General features: G+C 42.5%; 1 protein-coding gene across 3 annotated transcripts; it reads left to right on the top strand.

The window, feature by feature from the left end:
* The first annotated feature begins 11406 nt into the window (after positions 1 to 11406).
* incenp (inner centromere protein) lies at positions 11407 to 22301 on the top strand. 3 transcript variants are annotated; one of them, XM_028958523.1, is made up of 21 exons: positions 11407 to 11558; positions 12518 to 12666; positions 12760 to 12867; positions 13518 to 14161; positions 14344 to 14398; positions 14493 to 14565; positions 14690 to 14831; positions 15454 to 15487; positions 15586 to 15670; positions 15833 to 15970; positions 16071 to 16088; positions 17786 to 17895; positions 18030 to 18150; positions 18258 to 18380; positions 18469 to 18668; positions 18738 to 18837; positions 18977 to 19051; positions 19486 to 19578; positions 19653 to 19742; positions 20179 to 20326; positions 22025 to 22301. In XM_028958523.1, the coding sequence occupies exons 2-21, from the start codon at positions 12527 to 12529 to the stop codon at positions 22192 to 22194; spliced, it is 2667 nt and encodes an 888-aa protein (XP_028814356.1). In that variant the 5' UTR covers positions 11407 to 11558; positions 12518 to 12526; the 3' UTR covers positions 22195 to 22301. The 3 variants fall into 3 exon arrangements, with proteins under 3 accessions (XP_028814356.1, XP_028814355.1, XP_028814357.1); XM_028958522.1 differs by having other exon boundaries at positions 14687 to 14831; XM_028958524.1 differs by lacking the exon at positions 16071 to 16088 and having other exon boundaries at positions 14687 to 14831.
* Positions 22302 to 22775: the final 474 nt, after the last annotated feature.

The following is a 22775-nucleotide window of genomic DNA, read 5'->3' as shown; positions in this document are numbered from 1 at the left end:
ACACGCTGCTCCTCGGAAGAAAACGTCCTCCCTCTGATGTGTCTTATCTTCGGCTCCTTGTCTCCCAGGGTCAGTCTGAAAGCTGCCACCGGAGCTCGGCGGTGCCGTGGATGGGGAACCGTAGGTCCCTGCACCTCTTGTCAAGCCCCGTTTGTCACCGAAGCCACTACACGAGGCAGAAATTCAGCCCCGGGAGTCCTGCAGGCTCTGTCTGCGCAGGCACCAGATCTCCTGGCCGTTCATCCTCACCGTCTCCCTCCGCCCTCCGGAGTGATCGGAATCGCACGCGTCTGCTCGCGCTCGGCTGAGCCTTAATGGAGCGGCTGAGCGGCACAATCACACGGGGAGGAAGGGTGGAGTCTCACCGCAGATTTGAACAAGCGAAATTCGCCGCAGTTGCCAGTCATCGCGAAAAGCACTCCCACCCCTCCCTGCTCTTTCCACGGCTTCTGAAGCCCTTTCTCTTTTTTCCTATTCTGCCGCGGGTTTGGATGGTTAACGAAGGGGGACGCGAGGCATTGTCTTGTCTTCGGTGCCTGTCAGTCCCTCTGCTGAGGACTGGGTGGGTGTGGAGATGCCATTATTCTACTCTCCGGATGCCAGACGTTCAGGGCAGGGCTCTGTGGCCATGCCAAGCTGAGGCTCGCTAAGAAAAGGAATTAGTAGCAATCATGGCTACATTAGAAATGGCAAAAAACGTGCTTTTTTCAGAGTTGAACACTTAGACACTTTTGTTTGTAGAATGTCGCCTTTTTTTGGAGGGGGGTACGGATTTTGACAGCCCAGTTTGCCCCCCCCCCACCTGCTGCTCTCCTTAATCTCCTAATCTGTAATCTCTGTCCTGCAGCCGCTTGCCTACCAGTGTGCCCTCTCCCCGTCCTTCCTCTGCCAGAGCACTGCCCACTGCCCCCCTCCCACGACCCGGCTGCTGTTCAAAATCCTCGCGCGTCTCCCGGGCCGCGGAAGTGACTGTTCATCAACCTGTCCTCCTTGACACGGTGACACAGAGATGCCTGTGAAGTCTGCGGTTCCCGTTCGGTCCACTGTCTCTCTGAAAGCCCCTTCCCCCCGTAAATGGATCTTCAAATACCTGCAGGAAGATGAAAGGGAGGTTAGACATGAAGAGACCAGTGTGCTGGAGGAAGAAAAGATTGAAAAAATAGAGCCCTTTACAGATGGATCCATTGGACATTTTTTGATCACTGTGGTGACTGGCCCCAATGTGGTGTTACTTACTGTTCTTATTCATGGCCTAAAAACTAAGATGAATGGTGCAGAAAGTTGAGAATAGCATCAGTGTACGCACCAGCCAATAAAGAACATTGATGAAAATCATGCGTGTGAGATACTGAGAGACACTGGGGACTCTGGACCCATACTGGAGACAGTGAGACTGCTTTAATGTTATTTTGGCATTGTCCTTCATTAATGCAAAAAAGGCACATGTGACTGCAGCATGACCTAATGGTCATTATAGGCACACATTTTATATTCTGCTCTGACTGCATGGAATTTCCACTGTAAAATTCTAGTGGAGACAGGGTGGGTCATTTGCTAAATGAAATGTGGTGGTTCATTTTCAGCTCCAGAGACAGCACGTATTGGTATAATGATCGCCGACCGAGTTATACCATTCTAAATTAGGGCTGGGCAATAAGCCCTGAAAATGATTTCACAATATTTTCACAGTATGATGGACAATATAGAAAAAAATGTCTGCTGAAGCCACACCCCTTTCTCAGGTGTCAATTACAGCCACGAGCTGAAACACTGGCTGCTTTATTGGACATTTTTGAGCCTCCAGAGCCAGAATTTGATTTGGTACCAGAGCACAACAATCTACCTGGCAATCAAACTTGTTCCTCAACAGAATGACCATCATTTGTCATAATTTTTGCAAGTAAGCAATAATTATTTCTGATTAACATTATTTAGCCAGGAAAGATACACTTGCAGGTCAAAAGCACAACTAATGTACTAAGAGGTGTAATAAATCCCGATGGAGCAGGAGAGCCACTGGTGCTTGCGTGATCTGGCTGCGTTAGGGGTGGGGCCATGCTAATTAGCAAAGATTTATGACCAGCCCAAAAACATCCCAATCACAAAGGTGATGAAAAACTCAAGAGATCAAATTATTAGGGTTTTCCCAACATATTTTAAAAACAGCATCCAGCCACATTCGAAGGAATTCATTTGAGCCTGAGCTCATCTGCATGAACATTGTTAGAGAAAACGTCACTAAATTGGCCACCCCCACAGGCGCACATGGCCACTTATTTGTCAGTAATTAGAGTAATTAGCTGTGATCTCCCCCATAGAATCTTCAACTCATTTTGAAATGGTGCTTGGCTGCCGTGGCAGGACGTCCTCGCTGTATTCCGCTTTCTTCCTCCCCCGGCCGCACTACTTCACGCCCACATCCGCGGTCTCAGCGCGACATCCATATGCTCGGCGCATCGACCTGGTACGAGAGGCTCCCATATGACCAGCGTGGCCAGCCAAACAGTGAAATAATTACAGGAGCTGAAATCTGGGTCTGATTGACAAACTGGAAGCCCGACCTCATTAGCGGAGCGGACCCAGAGCTAGGCACGACTCCTGGTTTTATTCCCCCAGGTAATCTGCTCCACCGCCGCCCACCTGCCGGTGCACGCTACATCAGCCTGCGACCGAAGGAAACAAACCTTGCAGGCAATGCACAGAATAATAACACTGCAAAAAAAAAAAACCGATATCAAAAATGAAAGGGGAGGAAATTTGATTTAAAAAGGGTAACAGAATCGAATTTGATGGACAATTTCACTTAATGCGATTTCTAAAGACACGGAACAATTGTTTAAACAGAAATGTCATTAACGTTTCTCCTTTCGCAGGCCTTGAAGCCTGCTGCTCCGCTGTTCTTTATTCAAGCCAGTGCTGATTCCTAGAAATACATGTCAATAAATAGGAAAAGTCCGTTGTTTTCTTTAGAGTTATTTCTTAGTTCATTTTCTGTTACTTTGTGTTTATCGACAAATTACATCCTTCAAAAAGTGATTTTTCAGATGGTAACAGGCGATATTTAGGGCATAGGTTGATGCAGCCTCACCCTGCAGGCAGCTGTCCTTCACTCTCACCCGTTCCATTACGGTCTCATTCTCACATGTCTCAGAGGGCAGGGGAGTGGGAGTGGGATCTATCTTTGGGTCTCTCTGGTGACTGGAGCTTTCCGATCAGCGAAATGAGCACGACCAGACGGATTCCAAAATGGAAGTGAAACACAACATGTTCCCCCGAACTTCAGAAACGCGCCCGTCTGGAATTCCGACCCATATCAGAGGGCGGAGTGTATCAGACTCTACCTGTATATCAGATCTGAGATACCGGTAGAGCGTCGGAATGCCTCAAGTCAGATTTGCTGCTGGAAAAACAGAAACGGTTCTGCTGCTAAGGGGATTGAGAGCCTGCTGCCACTCAACTCATTCAGAGTAAAGAAAACAAGTTACCATGGCTACCAAAGGGACTCATAATGAAAGTTGGGTCTGGACTGAAAATCAATATGTGTGTCCTTACATTTGACGACAAATCCTCAGACCCCCACCCGGTACCCGCTGACACACCGAAATACAGACAATGGCAGCCAAGCGGCAGCGCGGCCCTCGCCAAGCAGGTGGCCACCGTAGGCTGCAGGATGCGGCTTCAGCTCCGGAGATTAAATCACGGCCACTGTGATTGCATGTGTGGGCGAGCAGCTAAATCTCGGATAATGCTCTCCTTTGTTCCCAATTAGAAAAATGAATTCTAGATTACATTTTCCACAACGAGCTTTCACATCCCCCCCATTAAAGCTGCTGCTTCACATGTTGAGCATTAAGCTCGGCAAGTATGCAGCAAGGAAATAAGAGATGGGAGATTGATAGGAAGATGGGCCGATGGAGATGGAAGACAAAGAGGATTACTAAAAAAAAACAAAAAAAAAACAATCATTACCCACGTACAGAGCAGGAAAAAACAATTTCAGTCATGGACCAACATTAAGTATTACTGACGTGACTAAAGGGTACGAAGGCCTGCAGTCCTGCCCTTGCAAGGGCGCAGAGAAACATCTCCATGATGGATTCCACTTTTCCCTAATATACTGAATCTTTTATCACGTTCCACACCTCCATCCAATCCCTCCGATGGCCTGGCCGGGTCCCCGGCGCGCACGCGGCTATCAATGCGTGAGCAATCACGGACAGACAAGACGTGCCTCTGGATCTAACACTCAAGGCTCTTCAGTAAAACGGCACGAAACGCCGGGGAGGGGAGATTGATTCCAGCCTCGCTCGACAAATCCTAACAACGGCCACTCGGGCCGAGGCTCCAGCAGGTGCTTTACGGCGTCTCTCCAATTTCACGCGACCTTTACAGGTAGGGGCTTCAACACGCATTCTAACGCACAAAACACAGTCATGTGGTGGTAAATCCTATTTGTGAGGCTTGACCCACGTCTGAGAGATGAAGGGAGGCATGAGAGCGATGAGGACCGTTGCTCTGGAAACACAACATCACAGCTGGCTGCTATGGAGATGAAACTGCATAGATGCTGGGGTAATTTACATGGCCTGGCGCTGAACGCTTCCCTAATGGGTTTGTGCATGGCAGGTTGTGAGAATTCTAGGTAACTCTACATCCACAGCGGAAACCGTCTCCGCCGGCATCTGTGGATTAATCTAATCATGGAAATTGTCCTTTTCAAAGGCTTAAGAGTCGGGTCCTAATCTAATTTCATGTTTAATGGATTAAACCTTTGAAATATGCAATGCATTGGGGCCTTTTACATGGTAGACGTGGGCCAGTGGAATACTCTTGGGCACAATCAACCACTTTTCAGAATTTTAGGCCAGAAATTCACAAATTATTAATGAGAGCAACACTTTCTCAATTTTCTTGCTATTTTTCCTCAAAGGAAAATCATCTTTCAGGGCCACGTGTGCTAATTAGGCCTAAAACCTAAGACGGGCCTAATTTAGGGCTGTCACAGACAAAAGATGAAATGTCGTGGTGCCGTCTTTAATCGGGGTTCCTAAATGATATTCCTACGTCATACTGTGAGAGAGGATCAAAGAAAGCCATTGTCACGGTCTTGTGACCAAACACCATCTCAGTTGTCTGTGTGTGTGCTGCTCAGTGTTCTGCATGCTCACGTTCAATGAATGGCGTTCTTTGAACACTTTCATTTTTTTGTAAATGTTGAACTGAACAAACTGTGAATGTGAGTGAGCGCCTCTCATGTTTTACTGCACGTTGCACGGTGTCTCCACAGAGCCGGCCTGGTCTGTGTCAGTACCCAATTGGTGTTGTTTATCTGGAACGGCTCAGCCACTGAGGCAGGATGAGAATGGATTCTGTGCAGCCAGCAATTTTGGGTAGCTGGTGCAGATCATACGGACACATCTACTGTAAGTGTGTTTGAGAATTTGAATTAGTTCAGACTTAGACATGTTTACTCGGTTGAAAAGAATAAAGGACTATTTGTAAAGAAAATGTGAATCAACTGTGAATAAAAAAAAAATCAAATGTGATCTAGTTTGTTTTCATTTGGATGAACTGGCCTGTAGGACATCAATGAAGAGGTTAATACGTTAATTGCCGATTAACGCATGCTGGTGAATTGCAAAGTCCCTCTTTGCCATATAAATGAACTTAAACCCCAAAAAACATTTCAACTGCATTTCAGCCCTGCCACAAAAGGACCTGCTGAGATCGGTGCAGTGGTGGCCTAGCGGTCGAGGAAGAACCTCCCGTAATCCTCAAGAGGCGGGTGGAGGAACAAAAACCCACAAATTCTGACAAACTCCAACCACTGACCATTTATGAATGGGTTGCCATCAGTCAGGATTTGATCCAGCATGCCAGGATTGACAGCATGCCAGGGCAACACTGCAAATTTTGACTCTATGCATAAACTTGACGAAATTGTCAATAAAAGCCTTTGAAACGTACTAAATGCTTGTTATTATACGTCAATACACCACAGAAACAGAAACAACTATTGTCATTCTCAAAACTTTTGGCAAGGACTGTAGTAGTCTGTAGACGTAATACGACAGGACCTGACTCCTCGGCGGGTCCTGACTGGCATATGACATGGTAAAAACCCAGCAGTGCCCGAGCCCCGCAGTGTAACAACATGAGTCAGTCAGCAGCGAATCAGACGTGACTGCTGGAATCGCTTGTGTCAGAGACTATGTGCCTGAGTGCTAGACTGCCGGCTGAGAGGTTATATTTAGTAGAGTGCCGCATCCGAGAGCAGACTTGCTGTCAATGGCAGCGTTTAGAACGTCTGAAAGAACAGTGTCTTGCCGCTCGCCGCACTTCGGCGTGCCATTAACAGGCAGAGGACGTACTGGGACACCCGAGTGGGCGAAGTCGGGAGTAGTGTGGTCTCTGAGTCACCGTAACACACACCACCTACGGTGAATGGTCTGCTTCACGGACCAGGCTTGTATGTGACAGACAGTGAAGATGAAAAGAGAGGAACCAAACAAACATTATTAATCATTGTTTGTATCATCTATATTTTAATGTTCAGTACAGCTGGATGGGTTTGATTAATGAGCATCTATATATGCTCATAATCCTGTATATTTCCAGTGACTCCCTCATCTAAATCTTCATAAATTAACATATCATGAAAAGCCATGTCTCTTTAATATATCATCTTGAACACTTGCACTCTCGTGTTCAGGGTCAGACCTACTGCTCCCATCCAGCAGAGCTGTACACAGGCTCTCCTGAAAGGGGGCACTGTGCCAAGGCCTGATGCAGAGCCCATCGATCCAGAGGAACGCAGGGGCAACAGGGCGCTGGAACGCCGCCTCAGCAGCTTCTCAGGCCAAATTTTAACCCTTGCCCACTACCAGGTGAGGATTCAGCAGCCATGTTAACAGATCTAAATCGATTCTTGATTATGGCGACGCAGCCACATGCCCGGGATCTGCTCAGACCTGATTTCCTGAGTGAGGACGAAACTAGTTACTGATGGGATCAAAAGCCTGACTGCAAAAAGCCTTCAGATATTCTGTGGGCAGATGTGACACCAGCATGTGCCAGGAATGACTCTCCCATCTGTTAAGGTTCGGAAGCCAGTTTACAGATACAGCAGAGAGGCAAATTACGGCGAACCATATTAAAAAGCCACTTATTAGGACATGTGCATGACAGAGACCCAAATCCATATTGTCCTTAATGCAGTCAGCCTTAATGCTTGAATTTAGCTTGAACATAAATCTAAGCGCCTTGTGCTGGACCTGCAACGGCTTAATTTAGGACTGTGAGGTAGCCTTTCCACCGTTCCACGCAGAGTAGAGAAAAAATAAGGATAACCTATTTAACAGCTTGAGGGCTTGCAGACAGCAGTCAGTGTGGCCTGAGAAGTAGGTTGAGTTAACCTAGTTTAATCAAACTTCACTTTTGCTGGCACTCGGAATTCTCAGGGAAGCACATTAGCCTAGTTAATTCCTCACAGGCATTTACACAAGAACGATTTATTCTTAACAAGCACACACATTTGTTAGTTAGATTACATTTACTGTCAAGATATTACTTCATCTGATCACTTGTTTTCAGGACTTAAAAGATTAAATACCATATATAGTGAGTACACAAATCCTAATCTGCTGCAATAGCGCTGTAATAATATATTACTATTAATATATAACTAATTTCCATAGAAATGCGTTAGACAGTCTGAACCAAACCACGAGCTCCGCAGATCGGAAAAACCAAAGCCCAAGCCCATGTCCGGTACTAAAATGTTTAGGTCTATGTCCGCCTGATTGTTGTTGGTTTTAATGGTTAATGCAAATTTTTATTTAGATATTAATTCATTTTCATAGCATCTTAATTCTTTCTCTGTTTTATTATTATTATTTAACGAGCGCTAAAATTCTACTCCTAATTATCACATGCACTGGGGGAAATGCTTCCAACCCCCTGGGATTTTAATTATATCTAAATCTATTTATACTGCATTATAAATCCCATCAGTGCCAACATTTTTTTACATGCTTAATCTCCACATGCACAGCAACCTACACAGTTCTGTTTTCAGGGGAAAGGAAATGTCTAGGACAAAAATCATATTTAATCATGCAATTTAAATAAATGCATTTTGTAAAAGAAAAATTGCATAAGCATTCATGGTTCATCATATTCAAATCACACATGATTTAACAGCAATGAATATTCTGTTAAATTGTGCCAGGACTTTTCCTTGTCCTCTTTCTATTTCAGCATATCGCACCACAAAAATACTTATAAATAAAATGTTTCATTTTCATGGGGCATTTCATAGAGCACTCATTTTCCTTGGTTTGCTAAAAGTAAAATGCTGCTAATGCCAAAAGAACTGATTGGTGCTCACTTTTTCAGAAAAAAAAAGACTGGCCCTGATTCTAATTGATTTCTGTAAAATCTCACTGCTGCTTTCAGTCGAATGAAGACGTAAATAAAAACGTGGTCCGACGTGGAAATTTTGCGAGACTTTTCATGCATTTTAAACATGCACGCTGCTTCCTGAACTTGGAAGCGGGGCAAAGTGCTTTCCTGCTGCTGCTCCTCCTGCGACGGCGAGATGGAAACCCTGAGCGGCCGTATCTCAGCAACGCTGGCAGGGCAGCAGGGTGCGGGTTCGGGTTCGGGTCCGAGGGTGGGGGGACACCGCGGCGAGGGGGGCGCAAGGGGGTCAAGAACCAACACCGAACCCGCCACCAGCGCTGAATGAACGTGCCACCGGCGATGCACACCGAACGACCGAATATACAATTACAATTTAATATTGTATTATAATATGCACATGGTCGGACTGGAAAATTTCTATTCACTCTATTCAAATCACTCCTCGTTTTTCACTGACAGCCTTTACAAATTTCGTCTTTGTCACGCTGCAACACTCCACCTTTAAACCCCACGTCCAGAATATACGCGCATTTTCCGGGGGGGGCAGCAGACGAAAGGCTGCCCGCCGTGCGTTAGCCTAGCACCGACCACCGTTCATATGCACCTGCTTTCAGCCGCCCGAGCCGGAGAGCCGGTCCAGATGTGCAGTTGCCGGATGATGGACGCGGGATCTTCCCCCTCCGAGGACTCGGTGCTCCGGTTCTGCTCCAGGCAAAAGCGAAGCTCCACGGCCTTCCACACTGCCGGTGCTATTCACATCTCGGCAGAATCGTGGAGCTCACACAGCACTGGCCAGCGCGGACCCCAAAAAGAGACCCCCGCAATCCTCAACCTTGCCGAACGGCATTGTGGGATTTGCAGTCTTTTCCCTCGCAGTCCGTTCAGTTCCTCTCGTATGCGGCGACGCTAGTTCAAAAATGTCACATTACATTTATAATAGGGAATAGACGAAGGTTCGCCCTTCAAATACCGCGTAGCTACTATTTTCTTGGATGATTATATGACGCATGAGGGATTTCAAATGAACAGCAGTTCCCAGGATGCATTATGGATGGAGGGTTCTGTGAAAGGCACTGATTTGCTTTGCACCTTCGTACAATAGCCTTATGAATTCGTTCTATAATAAAAATGTAGATGTTAGCAGTTGCACGCGTAAATACTTAGGGTAGCTGTGCTGTTGTGTGTATTCATTCCCATATTTCTTTTATGACACAGAACATCTAACGAAACAGTAGTGACCTCACGAATATGTAATAATTGGATTACATCTACGTAAAAAGGTTGGCAGACAATAACCAGGTGCTTCTCAGAAGAGCAATGTAACATGAATACGTGGGGGGAGATCATTGTGCTGTGTGAAAGATCGCCATCAAGAGGCGAGTAGCTGGCACTGTGTGTGAATTCTGGTGTTGCATCCTGCCTTCTGTGAGTGCTATTTAAAACAATTTTACATTTTAAGATAAGATAAGATCAGCCTTTATTAGTCCCACAAGTGGGAAATCGCACATGTCACGGCAGAAAATGGATAATAGCAGCAAAAAATAAATATGTATATATCTACACATGTACAATGGGTACGCCTGTACAGTTGGTAATTACTGTGATGTATTTGAAGTGTGTGTTTGCTTGTCCGTGAGTGTGAGGTCAATTGTGAGGTCTTGGTTATGGAGTCTGACAGCGGTTGGAAGAAAAGACCTTCTGAACCTCTCCTTCCCACATCGTGGGTGCAGTAGCCCGCCACTGAAGGAGCTGCTCAGTGTTGTCAGAGTTTCTTGCATGGGGTGGGAGATGTTGTCCAACAGGGATGACAGCTTGGCCACCATTCTCCTGTCACTCACCACCTCCGCTGGGTCCAGAGGGCATCCTAGAACAGAGCTGGCCCTCCGGATCAGCCTGCTCAGTCTCTTTCTGTCATAAAAAGTCTTCAGAAGTGGCCCCTGTACTCCAAAAGACCTGAGCCTCCGCAGCAGGTACAGCCTGCTCTGCCCTTTTTTATAGAGAGCATTTGTGTTGTGAGTCCAGACCAGTTTATTGTTTAGATGAACCCCAAGGTATCTGTAGCTCTCCACAGCCTCAATGTCCATACCCTGGATGTTCAGTGGTTGCAGTGGAGGATGTTTGTGCCTGAGGAAGTCTACCACCAGCTCCTTGGTTTTTCTGGTGTTGATCTGGAGGTAGTTCTGCTGGCACCAGTCAGTTCTGTGTACTCGAATAACCAACTCGAATAAGATGAAGATTGCCAGATGTTGGCCTTCGTGGTGTTAAAGAGTAAAGTCAGCATTTGTTCCGTGTTGATGTAATTCTACAATATTGTACACATAATTAGTTTGCTGCATTCGGTGAAACTAATACATGAATCATTATACAACTCAGTGAAAGGTCTGTGCACACGTCCCTTTGTTCAAACCTGACGAAAGACCAGACCAACACACGTATCCAGAAGGGCAGCAGCTGGGATTTACGGTTCTGAACAATTTCTGCAACAGAGGGCAAAATTGTGCAGAGCGATTTCCTGGTACACATCAGGCCATCGTTTGAATAGCATGACATATATGGGTACTGAGGCAGACCACATTATGCACACCACATTATAACCACTGTTTATCAAAAGCAATGCAAATAGATAACAGAGAAATATACATTGAATTGATAATAGGGAACAACGACACTGCTCTTCACACGGAATCTCGTGTGACGGTGACAGACGTCAGACACCGTGTGCCAACAGTGTTCTCGGCTATTGGCTAGTTTGAAATGGAGATTGACGGTGTGTGCAGCCAAAGAAAAGGAAATACGTCAAATGGTCCCGCCTTCCCACCCCGAGCCCGCCGAAAGGAACCTCGGTCCCAGCTAGACCGATTTTATTGGACCGTTCTCTGAGATTGACAAGAAGATTGTCCAATAGGATCGAGGTTTGCCGCCTCGCTCGGTACAAGGACAGTTTGATTGGATTTTCGGATCATTTAAACCGTTTGAGCGGGTTGTTGGGAGAAACAGGGGCTGTTCATGGCGTGAAAAGATGTGCTAAGGTTATGTGTTTGCGTACGTTTGTCTTTTAAAAATATAGCGGGGTAAAGGGGCACAGCCCACGGCGTTATACCCGTCCAGGTCTTTGTCCGTGTACCATTTTAAAGGTAGGTGCCTTACGCTGTACCCGTTGTTCGGTCAGCCGTGCTGTGTCGCTGACGAAACAACTTGGCGGTGGCGATTTTCACAACATAAAATTCCACATTCTTTGTCACTGTAGACTACAGATGCTTTTATGTTTCCAAGCTATGTCACGGCAGCTTTTAATATTTGTAACTTATTCTTCGTATAAATGTTTTTAGTTAACAAATCTGTCATCTGTGTTTTGAATACCTAAATCTAACATTGTACAAATAGATTTTTGGGGGGCTTAAGTTTTATGCTTGGATCGTGTAAAACGAGTGCCATAAAAGCTCTTTGTCTAACTTGTTATTGGACGTCACTTCTAGCTAAAGCTGTCCTGTGTGTGTGTGTGTGTGTGTGTGTGTGTGTGTATGTATATGTATATATATATATATATATATATATATATATATATATATATATATATATATATCTCAGGACAGCTATTATTATATTTGAACATCCAAGTATCATATTTAATAAATACGTAGTGAGTAGGATCGTGTTGTGTAGGTTACGTGGGGGCTTCCTGTAAGGCTCCCTTCGTTCGTTTTTTTTTTTTTTTTTTTTTTTTTTCCCGCATAGTTCATGTATATGGTGCAGTTTTGCATCTGGAAACCTTTGCTATTTCGAAATTTGTCAGGTCTGTTAATACTGTAGGTATCAGTGTCATGACATCCTTCCCCAATCCCTTTGTAGTACTACAGACCTGGATTTGGCTTGGCCTGATTTGCATGGTTGCATGGTTGATGTATAAAGAGTTTTTGCAGACATTACAGGAGCAGTGTTTACAGATTTGTCTAGAAAAAGAATGTGCTAAGTCTCTAATCTAGAGACTTTCTGCTTTGTAGGACTGTTGAAAATGTTTCACTCATTTACAGTTTGTCACAAATTGCTGCTAGGCCTTATATATTTTTGTGCTCTCCATCCCCCCTCTCTCAAGGTTGCAACCATGGCCTCTTTTCAAGAATCCACGCAATCCCTCATACAAATTTTTACTGGCAAGGTTCAAGATTTTGTGAGCGAGATTGAAAACGTGCACATGGTATGGCTTGATGAGATACAGCAGGAAGCCCAGCGCATGTTCTCCAGGTAGAAATGCATTCCTGACCTGCTGATGTGGCTGATCTTGTTTAGAAGAAGAAAAATACATTTTCATTAAAATGTATCAACATTTATTTGCAGTGACTTCAGTACAGAGCCGGAGCTGATGCCCAAGACTCCATCACAGAAAAAGAGCAACCGCAGGAAACGTGTGTCCGTGGGGTTAAATGAAAGCCGCGTGAAGAGACGGTGATTTGAACTTTTATACAAAATATTATACCGTTCATTTGCGGAAGATGGTAAAGCGACAAGTGTATTAAAGGTCCCTTATTATGAAAATTTCACTTTGTGAGATGACAGTAATACGAGTTCCCCTATCCTGTCTATGGTCCTGCAGTGGCTAGAAAGGGAGACCGTTGTAAAGAACACTTTGGCCATTCTGCTTCGCTGTTCAGAGAGCATCAGCTCAGACGGTCTGATATGGAATTTGTGCCCTTATGTCGTCACAAATGGAATTGTTATTGTTTTTATATTCTGGAAAAACATCGACTTGACTTCACATCTGCACCAAACATGATATCTGGTGAATGGTGTTGATGTCTGTTCTCCTCGTCCCACCTCTCCTCATTAGCATTTAAAGCTACAGACACAGAAATGGCGCGTCCTGGGGAAATCTCATTGTGGGATTGACTAAAAATTCAGAAAGAGACTTCAGATAAAGTATTACCAAGACCTAAATAAAAGCACAAAAAATAGTTTCAGGGAAGTTTTAAGAAAAGTGCAAATACCTCTATTGTGCAGGACAGTCGTTATGGGTATTTTAGCTATTTGCTCAAATAAATATCTATTCTGCATTTTAGAAGTTTGGGAAAGGTGTTTATTTACTTTGTCCCCTCCAGTTTCTCTAAGGGAAGACGCAGTAACATCCGGCGGTCCTCCGTCCAGATGACACTGAATGCTATACCGGAGCAGTTTACATCTAAAGGGCCAAGTAACAGTACAGAAACCTTGAGCGATGGCCCCCAGCGCAGGACCCGGCGAAACAACTCTAAAACTGCCACCGCAGAACAGGAGCCTGTCAAGCGCAGCACTCGTGCCAAGCCTGGTTCCGCTTACCAGGAGCCAGATCAAGGTGATGACCAAGCAGATCATAGCACAATCCAGGTCAGGGAGGAGCTTCCATGCCCAGCGGTAGTGCAGGTGGAGTCATGCAGTTCCTCCACTTCGCCTTGTGTTGAATCGTCTGTTCCTCCTGAGCCTCTTATCACTGAGTCCGTGGTGAGGATCTCTGGTGAGGAGCGCAGGTCTGCAGAGATGCTCCTGAAACCAGAGGCCTCCCCAGGCCGCTCAGCAAATAAAATAGCTATTGCTGAACCTCAAGGATCCTCTCGTGCGTCTGTCCGCCGATCCCTTGTCGTTCGACGCTCACTGGTGGGCCTGAGGCACAGCATGACACAGGAAGCGGTTCGTAGGGCCTCTCGACGATCCTTTTTGAAGAAGAAAGCCAAATTGGGGAGTTCCACCTGCAGCAGCTCTGTTAGTGGTAAGATATTCATATCCAGAGGAGTTCTTATGTTTTGTTTTGTTTTTTTTTTGTTTTTGGCTGTAGCAAATAAATAGTTTGAATTATAGAGGTTTCATGTCATCATGTTAAAGACCACTGCTTTTATGTCATAAGAGCAGTCGACCATTAAAAAAATATCTCTTATTCTTGTTTAATTTTAGAAGATATCTGTAATGACATTGATGGAGAAGATGTTGAAGAGCAAGCTGATGAAGTGTGAGGTTTTTTTTTTTTTTTTTTTTTTTTTAAATATATTTATTTATTTCTGTTCAAATTGATATGTGAGCAATGAAAACTTGTTGTATGACAGTATGGTCTCAGAGGAGCCCCAACTTTTAGAAGCTGAACCTCAGATTGAAGAGCCTGTGAAAAATGAACCAGAGGTAAGGTGCAGGATGGGGGAGAGAAAAAAAAAAAATCGTATTTATTAATTTATTGTTTGTGTAGCTCTCGTACTTCTGCAAGAGGTGTTGCATAAATCCTTTAATTCAATACTGTGTTTAGCAGTTGGAGGAAGTGAGAACTCAGGAGTCCATTGACAGTGAGGTGGTGCGCCGCTTTACCCGCTCCATGGCCCAGAGCACGCCCATCTCCACTGCTCCACCTGGCTCCACGTCACACATTGAAAAGCCCAAAGCTTCTCCCTCAGGTACAGTCTGCTCTGCTGTCCCATGCTAGGCCAGCGTCAAACGACCATACCGAGGGTGTACTCACAAATGGCACGGCCTGACCTCACATAGGGTTTCGACATTCATGCGGGAGCACGCTTACGTCATTTTTGGTGCGACTGTTTCAGGATAAACAGGAAGAGCGGCGCTGAACGCAATGGTGTCCATTGCCCTGGTTACTTTGTGGATAGTATTTTGAGTCGTTTGTTTAGTGGAGAGAATTTAGTTTTTACATTTAAGACATTAATCAGATGGCCTTATTCAGAGCGACTGGTATGAACGATGAAGATATTCCTGGGTTATGCAAAATATATCGGTGTTTTAATGCATTTTGTCCAGCTGTTCTTGTATGCTGTTGTCTGCCCAAATTTCCAACAAACATTGCACCACTGCTGTAGACCAGGGCTGCTAAACGAACTGTGCCTGGGCACGGTTCACAACTCACCCTTGTCAAATGAACCAGTCAAACACGCTCGGGAACAGTGCAAAATGCCTAGTGTGAGTACACCCTGAGGACTTTGCCCTAATGACTTTTTTTCCTTCGAATTCCTAATCCTTTTTTTTTTTTTTTTTTTTTTTTTTTTTTTTTTTTTTTTTGTGCAGAGGAGAATGGCAAAAAGTTAAGTGTGCTGCAGAGGTAGGTGTGTGTTGATGTGTATGCAAGACAGACTATCAGAATGATAATTCAGCATTTATACAATTTTATTTATTTATGTATTTTTAAATAACCTTCAGTTCAAGACGCAGACCATTGGATTCAACTGCTGATGAGTTCAGCAGCCCCCGAAAGAAATATTCTCCTCCTAAAAAGAGCCAAACAGTAAGCAATTTGCACTGATTTCAGTTAGCTGTGGTCAAACATGACTTACTTGCAGTATGCAAGCGAAAAACTAAATCATGGTTTACTTTTATTTTTAACATAACCCATGTTGTTTTGATAGACCTAGAATTTAAAAAATAAAAAAATTCCACTTCCCTATAGGCAATAAGACCCAACATGAGGTCTTTCCTCCACACTGTTCAGAAGAACCAGCTGCTCATGATGACACCAAGTTCTCTGGGCCGTAGTTCTGTCATGTCCTTCATCAAGCAAGGAACTCCTGGCAGGGTGGATGTCAAGGTAAAAGAAGCCATGCAGTATATTTTCTGGCCCACCTTATTGACTGCAAAGCATAAAAAAATTGTGGACCAGTATTAACTAGATTTGTTTGTCCTTGCAGTTGATTCATGGTTCAGTGGTAAGTGTAACTACGCAGGGTTTGGCTGTATGTCATCACTTACTCCTAGTTCAAAATAATCTGCTGATACCTGGTCTGTGTGTTTGCTCACCTTCTGCTCTTCCTAACTAATTTCACCAGGGTGGGGATAAATTAGCACAAATATGCAGTAATGGGTTCTTTTTGGTACTAATTCACTTTGTTTCATTATTGGTCGTTCCAACAACCCTCATTTTCATGTACTTTCTATTGATACGAAAATATCACAAATATGCACAAATAGCATGCTTTTCAATAAATGTCAGTAGGTTTAACTACCATATAGTGGGTAATAATCACAATAGCCATGGGGAATTTGGTAGAGTAGAAGTAGCACATGAACCTGGTACCGGACCATAACTCATTATGGTAATTAGTGCATATCAAATATTTCACCCAATCTCATTGTAAATATGTCTGAAACTAGAACACGAACTGAAATTTACTTTCATATGCAAACACAAATGGGTTAATTGTTAATTTAGAGTACTGCTGCACGATTAATCTAATCGTAATTGCGATGTCAGTCTGTGCGATTACATGAATGCAAAAAGCTGCAATTTAAATGATTAGTACATGGATTGAATCGGTAACATATCACTCATTCTCTCAAAGTTTGCGAGCTGACTGAAGTCTCATTTCAGTCGAATGTGACGTGTTTGGTCACATAACTTTCGATTCGGTTCAATGGAGACCTCAGATTCGTGACTCGCATAGACATATGGGCAGATGCCGCACGACGAGCTGCATCGTATGTCAACGTCGCCACCATATTGCGATAGGCTCTGCTGTGGCGTGAAGCATATACATGTTTATGGAGAGAATTGCATAAAAATGCCTCACTCTTGTGCTGCTTGGGGCTGTACAAACCGCTGTACGCTCCAAACCAGATCCCGGGGGATTACGTTTCATAGGTAAGGCTGGACAATTGTTTTGAATATATTTGGCCATTATAAAATCCCGTTTTATAAGTCTTAACCTTAGCTAAGCTAGCGAAGCTATGCATTCCTGTGTTCAAGTCAGCCTCCAAACAACGTTTTGGTTAAACGTAAGAACTATAATACGGGATTTTATAATGGCCAAATATAATCAAAACAGTTGTTTAGCCTAACCATGGTTTGTCATTCGACAGTAATGTAAAGAGTTTTTTGTGATATTTATTTAATTTTGTAGAATATTATATTTTGAAAGCACTGGGCATTTCAAGTTGTTATAAGTAGTTTGTATGTTTCACTTTGAAATTAAACATTTCACTATTAGTAATTTGTATGCAACTTTTCATTGATATACAAGCAAGTGCCCTTTAACATATCACAATATTGATCTCAATAATTGCAATATGTCTTTTTTTTTTTTTTTTTTTTTTTTTTCTTCCCCCAAATCGTGCAGCCCTAATTTAGAGCTTGTGAAATATATTTTGGTCCAACTAAACGCAGTCAGTCTCTTAATCCTTTAATAGTTTAAACATTAGACAAATTTTAGTAAACATTCAGTTTTTGTTTGTTTTTTGCTTCATATATTGTAGTTTGTTTTATGGACCTTTAAGTACTCTTTTAAGGGAGGGGGTACTTCCAAAATCTAAAATGTTACATTTTGTGTGAATTTTGCTTATTGTAAATGTCCCCTGGAAAAAAGAAAAAGTATTTTAATGAATCTGTGCCTGTCTTTAATCCATTAAGGAAAAGGAACGTTTGAAATTAGAAGCACTTAATAAGAAATTGGAGCAAGAAAATGAACGGAAGAAAAAGATTGAAGAAGAACGGAGAAAGAAGCAGGAGGAGATAAAGAGGTTTGTTCATGGTCCAAAATAAAGTGTAATTTTTTGGCCTTCCACTTTAACACTGGGTTCATTTATGTAATATTATTATTGACTACTTTAGTTATTGGCGCGTTATAAGTAAGATTTTACCTTCCTAATTACAGGAAGCGAGAAGAGCGAATAAAGCGTGTTGTTGAGGCCAGAGAAAAAGGGGAACAGAAAGAACTTGAAAAGAAAAAGAAGATTGAACAAAAGATGGCACAAATTGAGGAGAAGAATGACAAGGTTTGAAAATAAAGTTACTTTATTTTTCATTAAAATTACCCAGTAGAATCAAAGCTTGGACCCATAATTATTGAGACTTTCCTTCATTCGTCTTGCTTATGGCACAGTTGCGTGTGGAACGCTTGGCAGAGGAGAAGGCCAAGAAGAAAGTTGCTACCAAGCGTCAGGAAGAACTGGAATTGCGCCGTAAACTGGAAGATGAGGCCAGAAAGAAGAAGATTCAGCAGGCTGTATGATTCACAAATCTTCAAATCATTTTAATTTTGGGAGTTTTATGTGTTTTGAACATTTTGAACTTTGTTTTACTGTATTTTGTAGGAGGAGGAGGAGCGGCGCCATCAAGAACAGCTAAACAAGAGGAAGTTTGAGGAAGATTTGGAGAGAGCCCGTAGACAGGCAGAGGCTCGCCGGGCTCTGGAGCTGAAGAAGGAGCAGGACCGTGAGCGAGAACTTGAAAAAGAACGCGAACGGGAACGCGAGAGAGAGCGGGAACGTGAAAGACAAGCTGCTGCTGAAAGGTTTGTGGACACAAAAGTAAAATTCTACTGTCATTTTTCACATTTTAGCAATTGTCTTGTCTTTTACAGGGAGAGGCTGGAGAAGGAAAAGGCCATGGCTCTTCAGAGGGAATTAGAAAAGGCTGCTCGGGAGAAAGAGAGGAGAGAGCTGGAAGAGAAGAGGAGAAAAGTATTTGAAATGTTTTTTTTTTTATTGCATATGTTTGCTATAGATACTGTGTGATTATTACAAAAATTCACATGATTGTAAGGACACACAATAGTGAGCATTACTGTTTTTTTTTTTTTTTTTTTTTTTTTTGTACCAGGAGGAAGAACAGCGAAAGGCAGAGGAAAGAGCTGCTCAATTAAAACATGCTGCTGTGCCTGTTGTGTGTCTAGAGGTATGTTCCTAAGAGCAGTCTGTATAACAATTCTCTGTGGATCCTTAATCTTAAATTCGATTTTCCAAAATTTAAGGCTTTAAATATCATTACAAATGACTAGTAATTCTTACATCCAGAGTTTAAAGATCTAAAAAAAAAAAAAAAAGTGCAGTTCCAATGAGTCAAACGAATCAAACCTTCAATCTGTCAGGAATTTTTAAAATATAAAATAATATACTACTTAAGATAAAAATGTAATTAATATTGTAATATAGAGCATCTGGTCCTCACAGTGTCTGCTAAGGAAAAACCCATAGACAAATGTAGTTAACAACCCCGATGCAGGGTCTTAAGTTTGATGAAAGTGGCATTAAAAATGTCTTAAATTTGTCTTCCTTAAACCTGCAGAATTTCTAGTATAAGAATATAATACAAGTTTTTTCCTCTCCCAGAATACTCTCATGAAGACCACAGCAGGCAAAGCACCATTACTCAATGCAACTGTAGATAAAGGACCTGTTCTTAACACTACAGTAGATATTGAGGTATGTATGTATGTATGTAAATAAGGATTCTTATTTATTTATGTGTTTTGTATATGATTGGATCTGTTTTGTAGCATTCAGTCATGAAGACTCCAGTTGGGAAAGGATTCCTCAATGCAACCGTAGATAAAGGGCCTGCACACAACCAAACTGTTGATGTTGAGGTATTTCTCTCAGTAAAATACTATCTGTACCTATGCATTTTTAGTTATAGCTGAAAACAACTGACCCTGTTTTAAGTGTCATGCCAACTAGGATCTTTAACCGTTGGTCTCTAATTGTCTTGAAATGGCAAGCAGACAAACAAAAAAAATAATTAAGTTGTGTTTTGTCACATCCTTAACTAAAGTTCAACTAAATTATATTTCTATCTTTTACGGTGTTTACAGTGGTGTTAATAAGTAAAAACTCCTTCAGGAGTGTGCTAGAGAGCAGCAGGGTGATTTTCTAACAGGAGCAAAGGAACAGTTCGATAAATACTGAATTTGACAAGTCATTCTGCATGCATCCATTGTTGTACACTGGGCATTACACAATGTGTGTGAGGGCTCCTCCATCACTGCTTGCAGTTATATATTTTTAATTTCAATTCCCATGCAGCAGTCACCACAGTCCTACCAGATCACTCCAAAAGCAAAGAAGCCATCAGTTCTGCTTGACCCTGAGGATTATGGAATGGATCAGAACAGCGATGACTCCACTGATGATGAGTCTGCACCTAAGAAACCTATTCCCTCTTGGGCACAAGGTAGGAACTGCATGGGGTAAAATACTATAAAGTTCTTAGTAGGGCTGCAACTATAGAATATTTTTGGAATTTTTTTTTTTTTTTTTTCAATCGATTAATCAAGTAATCTGATAAATCATACCTTTGCGTTTTTAAACAACTGTCAATAGTGTTATGCAACATGAAAATCCTCTTGAGCAAGCAAGCAAAATGAGCAAGCAATTGGCTGTTATTCCTCACAAAACTCAATACTTTTATTAGATCAAAGCTTAAAACCTTTGGGTTACTGGCTCCAGAACTAAGCCCATTTAATCAACTTTTCTGTGGAACATTCATGATGTACATGGAAAAAAAACCTATGAAACATAGGTTAGCCTATTTGTCCTTAGTTTTATTTTAATTAGAAAAAGGGGTGTACCCCCTGCTATAGCCCATCTGAGAATAAAGAGGGAAAAAAAGTATAAAGGTACAAAATAGTAAAAAGAAAATCAAGTATTTCTAATAATTCGACTTAAACTATACAGTTTAGTTTCCAGTTGTATCCAGATGAGGTAGGTAGGTACAATGTTTGTCTTTGTGCAATGTTATGTGCAACATAGAGAATTAGTCTTAGTGCATGTGTGTGCAAGCCTGCGCCGCTGTGATGTGCAACAAACGATATAAACTCGCCCAAAAGTAAATCTATATGCTAATGAATGTACATTTGTCCATCTGTTGCATTTATTATTACTACCTTCTGTCTGGGGAAGGCGTGTTTTAAGATATAACATTTACATTTACGGCATTTGGCAGACGCCCTTATCCAGAGCAACTTACAACGTGCTTTCAAGTTACCATCGATGAAGAGATCAATTCCGGTTCACTAGGACCCCAACTATGAATACATCTATTTTATTCACTCTGTTGTAGATTCTGTACCCAAAGTTCGACAACAAGAAAATTACAAATTAATCTAAATATTCTTTAAAGAGGAAGGTCTTGAGCTGTCGTTTGATATAACTGATATAACCTATCAGTGTGTGTGTGGCGTGCAGGAGGGGTGAATTACATGAGTGAGATCTTGGTGTATTTGCTCTCTTGCTACTTATCATGCCTCGTCACTATCGACTCATAACACAAATAATTACAAATAATGTACGTTCTAAGAAGTGCTAATGTTAGCAATCATAAAAATACGATACCTTGTAGAAGCTCCGAGTTCACTTGGAGAAGTGCGGTTTACGTGAGGACTTGTTCAGTTAAGGTGCTGTAGTTTTGACGAAGTACTATTATGGTTAGCCAGGTCTGTTTTACAGTGCGTACACTCCACTACGTTGGTCCCACACTTTAGACATTTTATGCCTTTTACACACACCGGTATCTTCATTTTCCGCCAATAAATCGTGCCTCCTTAAATCTGCGCGTCAGTTAAAACAGTCCGTGTAAAACAATGATTCCCGTGCTGCGCAGCTCCACGGGAGCGATACGATAATAGATGGACTTTGGTGACTAATTAAACGAAGCCTCGAATATTTTTTGTAATCGAATCATTTGAGTTATTCGAATAATCGTTTCAGCCCTAGTTCTTAGACCATGTTAAAGACCCAAAGTGAATGGACTAAATTACCACACATTATCATTGCTTTGGTTTTTATTTGTAATCCTGTGCCTGAATATTTGAAAAGTTCGCGTCTTCCCATATTTATTTATTTATTTTATTTTTTCCCCCCTTGTGACCAGGTCTTCATCTAAAGCAGGCAATCACAAAGCAATACTATCATCCTGTGGACCTGTATTCCTACTTTGGAGAGATGGAGCAGCCAAAGCTGGAGGAAATCTTCCAGAAGAGCAAACCTCGTTTTTTCAAACGCACCAGCTCTGCAGTCTGGCACTCACCACCTCGCTACTAAGTGGAGCTTCTTTTTTATTGTATTTTAATATTTCCATGTAGTTTGGTTATCTTTGTATAAAGTACAAAATTCCTTAAAATAAACATTCAATTTAACAAATGACTGTTTTCAGTCTACAACGTTTCGAATATGTGAACATCTTGAGGTATACTTTCAACTCTAATAAATAAATCCTCAGGAGCTGGATCTTGCAGATTGTTCTAATTATGGCTCTCATACTGTACCTTGTTGTCTGGGTGTTTATTTATTTATTTTTATATAAACCGGTTTAGTTGCTGAGTGGTACAGGAGAAGCGTGATGGGCACATGCCCCAGAGATTTATCAAAACCATCCTCTGCTATTGGTGGCCTAGCAGTTAAGGAAGTGGCCCTGTAATCAGAAGGTTGCCGGTTCAAATCCCACTCTGCCAAGGTGCCACTGATCAAAGCACCGTCCCCACACACTGCTCCCTGTGTGCCTGTCATGGTTGCTCACAAAGGGTGATGGTTAATGGCAGAGGACACATTTTGTTGTCACTGTGTGCTGTGCTGTAGTTTTTCACAATGACACTGACTTTACTTTCAATTAAATAATATTTTAC

This window comes from Denticeps clupeoides, chromosome 17 (genome assembly GCF_900700375.1).
Source record: "Denticeps clupeoides chromosome 17, fDenClu1.1, whole genome shotgun sequence".
NCBI classification, from domain to species: domain Eukaryota; kingdom Metazoa; phylum Chordata; class Actinopteri; order Clupeiformes; family Denticipitidae; genus Denticeps; species Denticeps clupeoides.
This window is presented reverse-complemented; position numbering and strand designations above follow the sequence as displayed.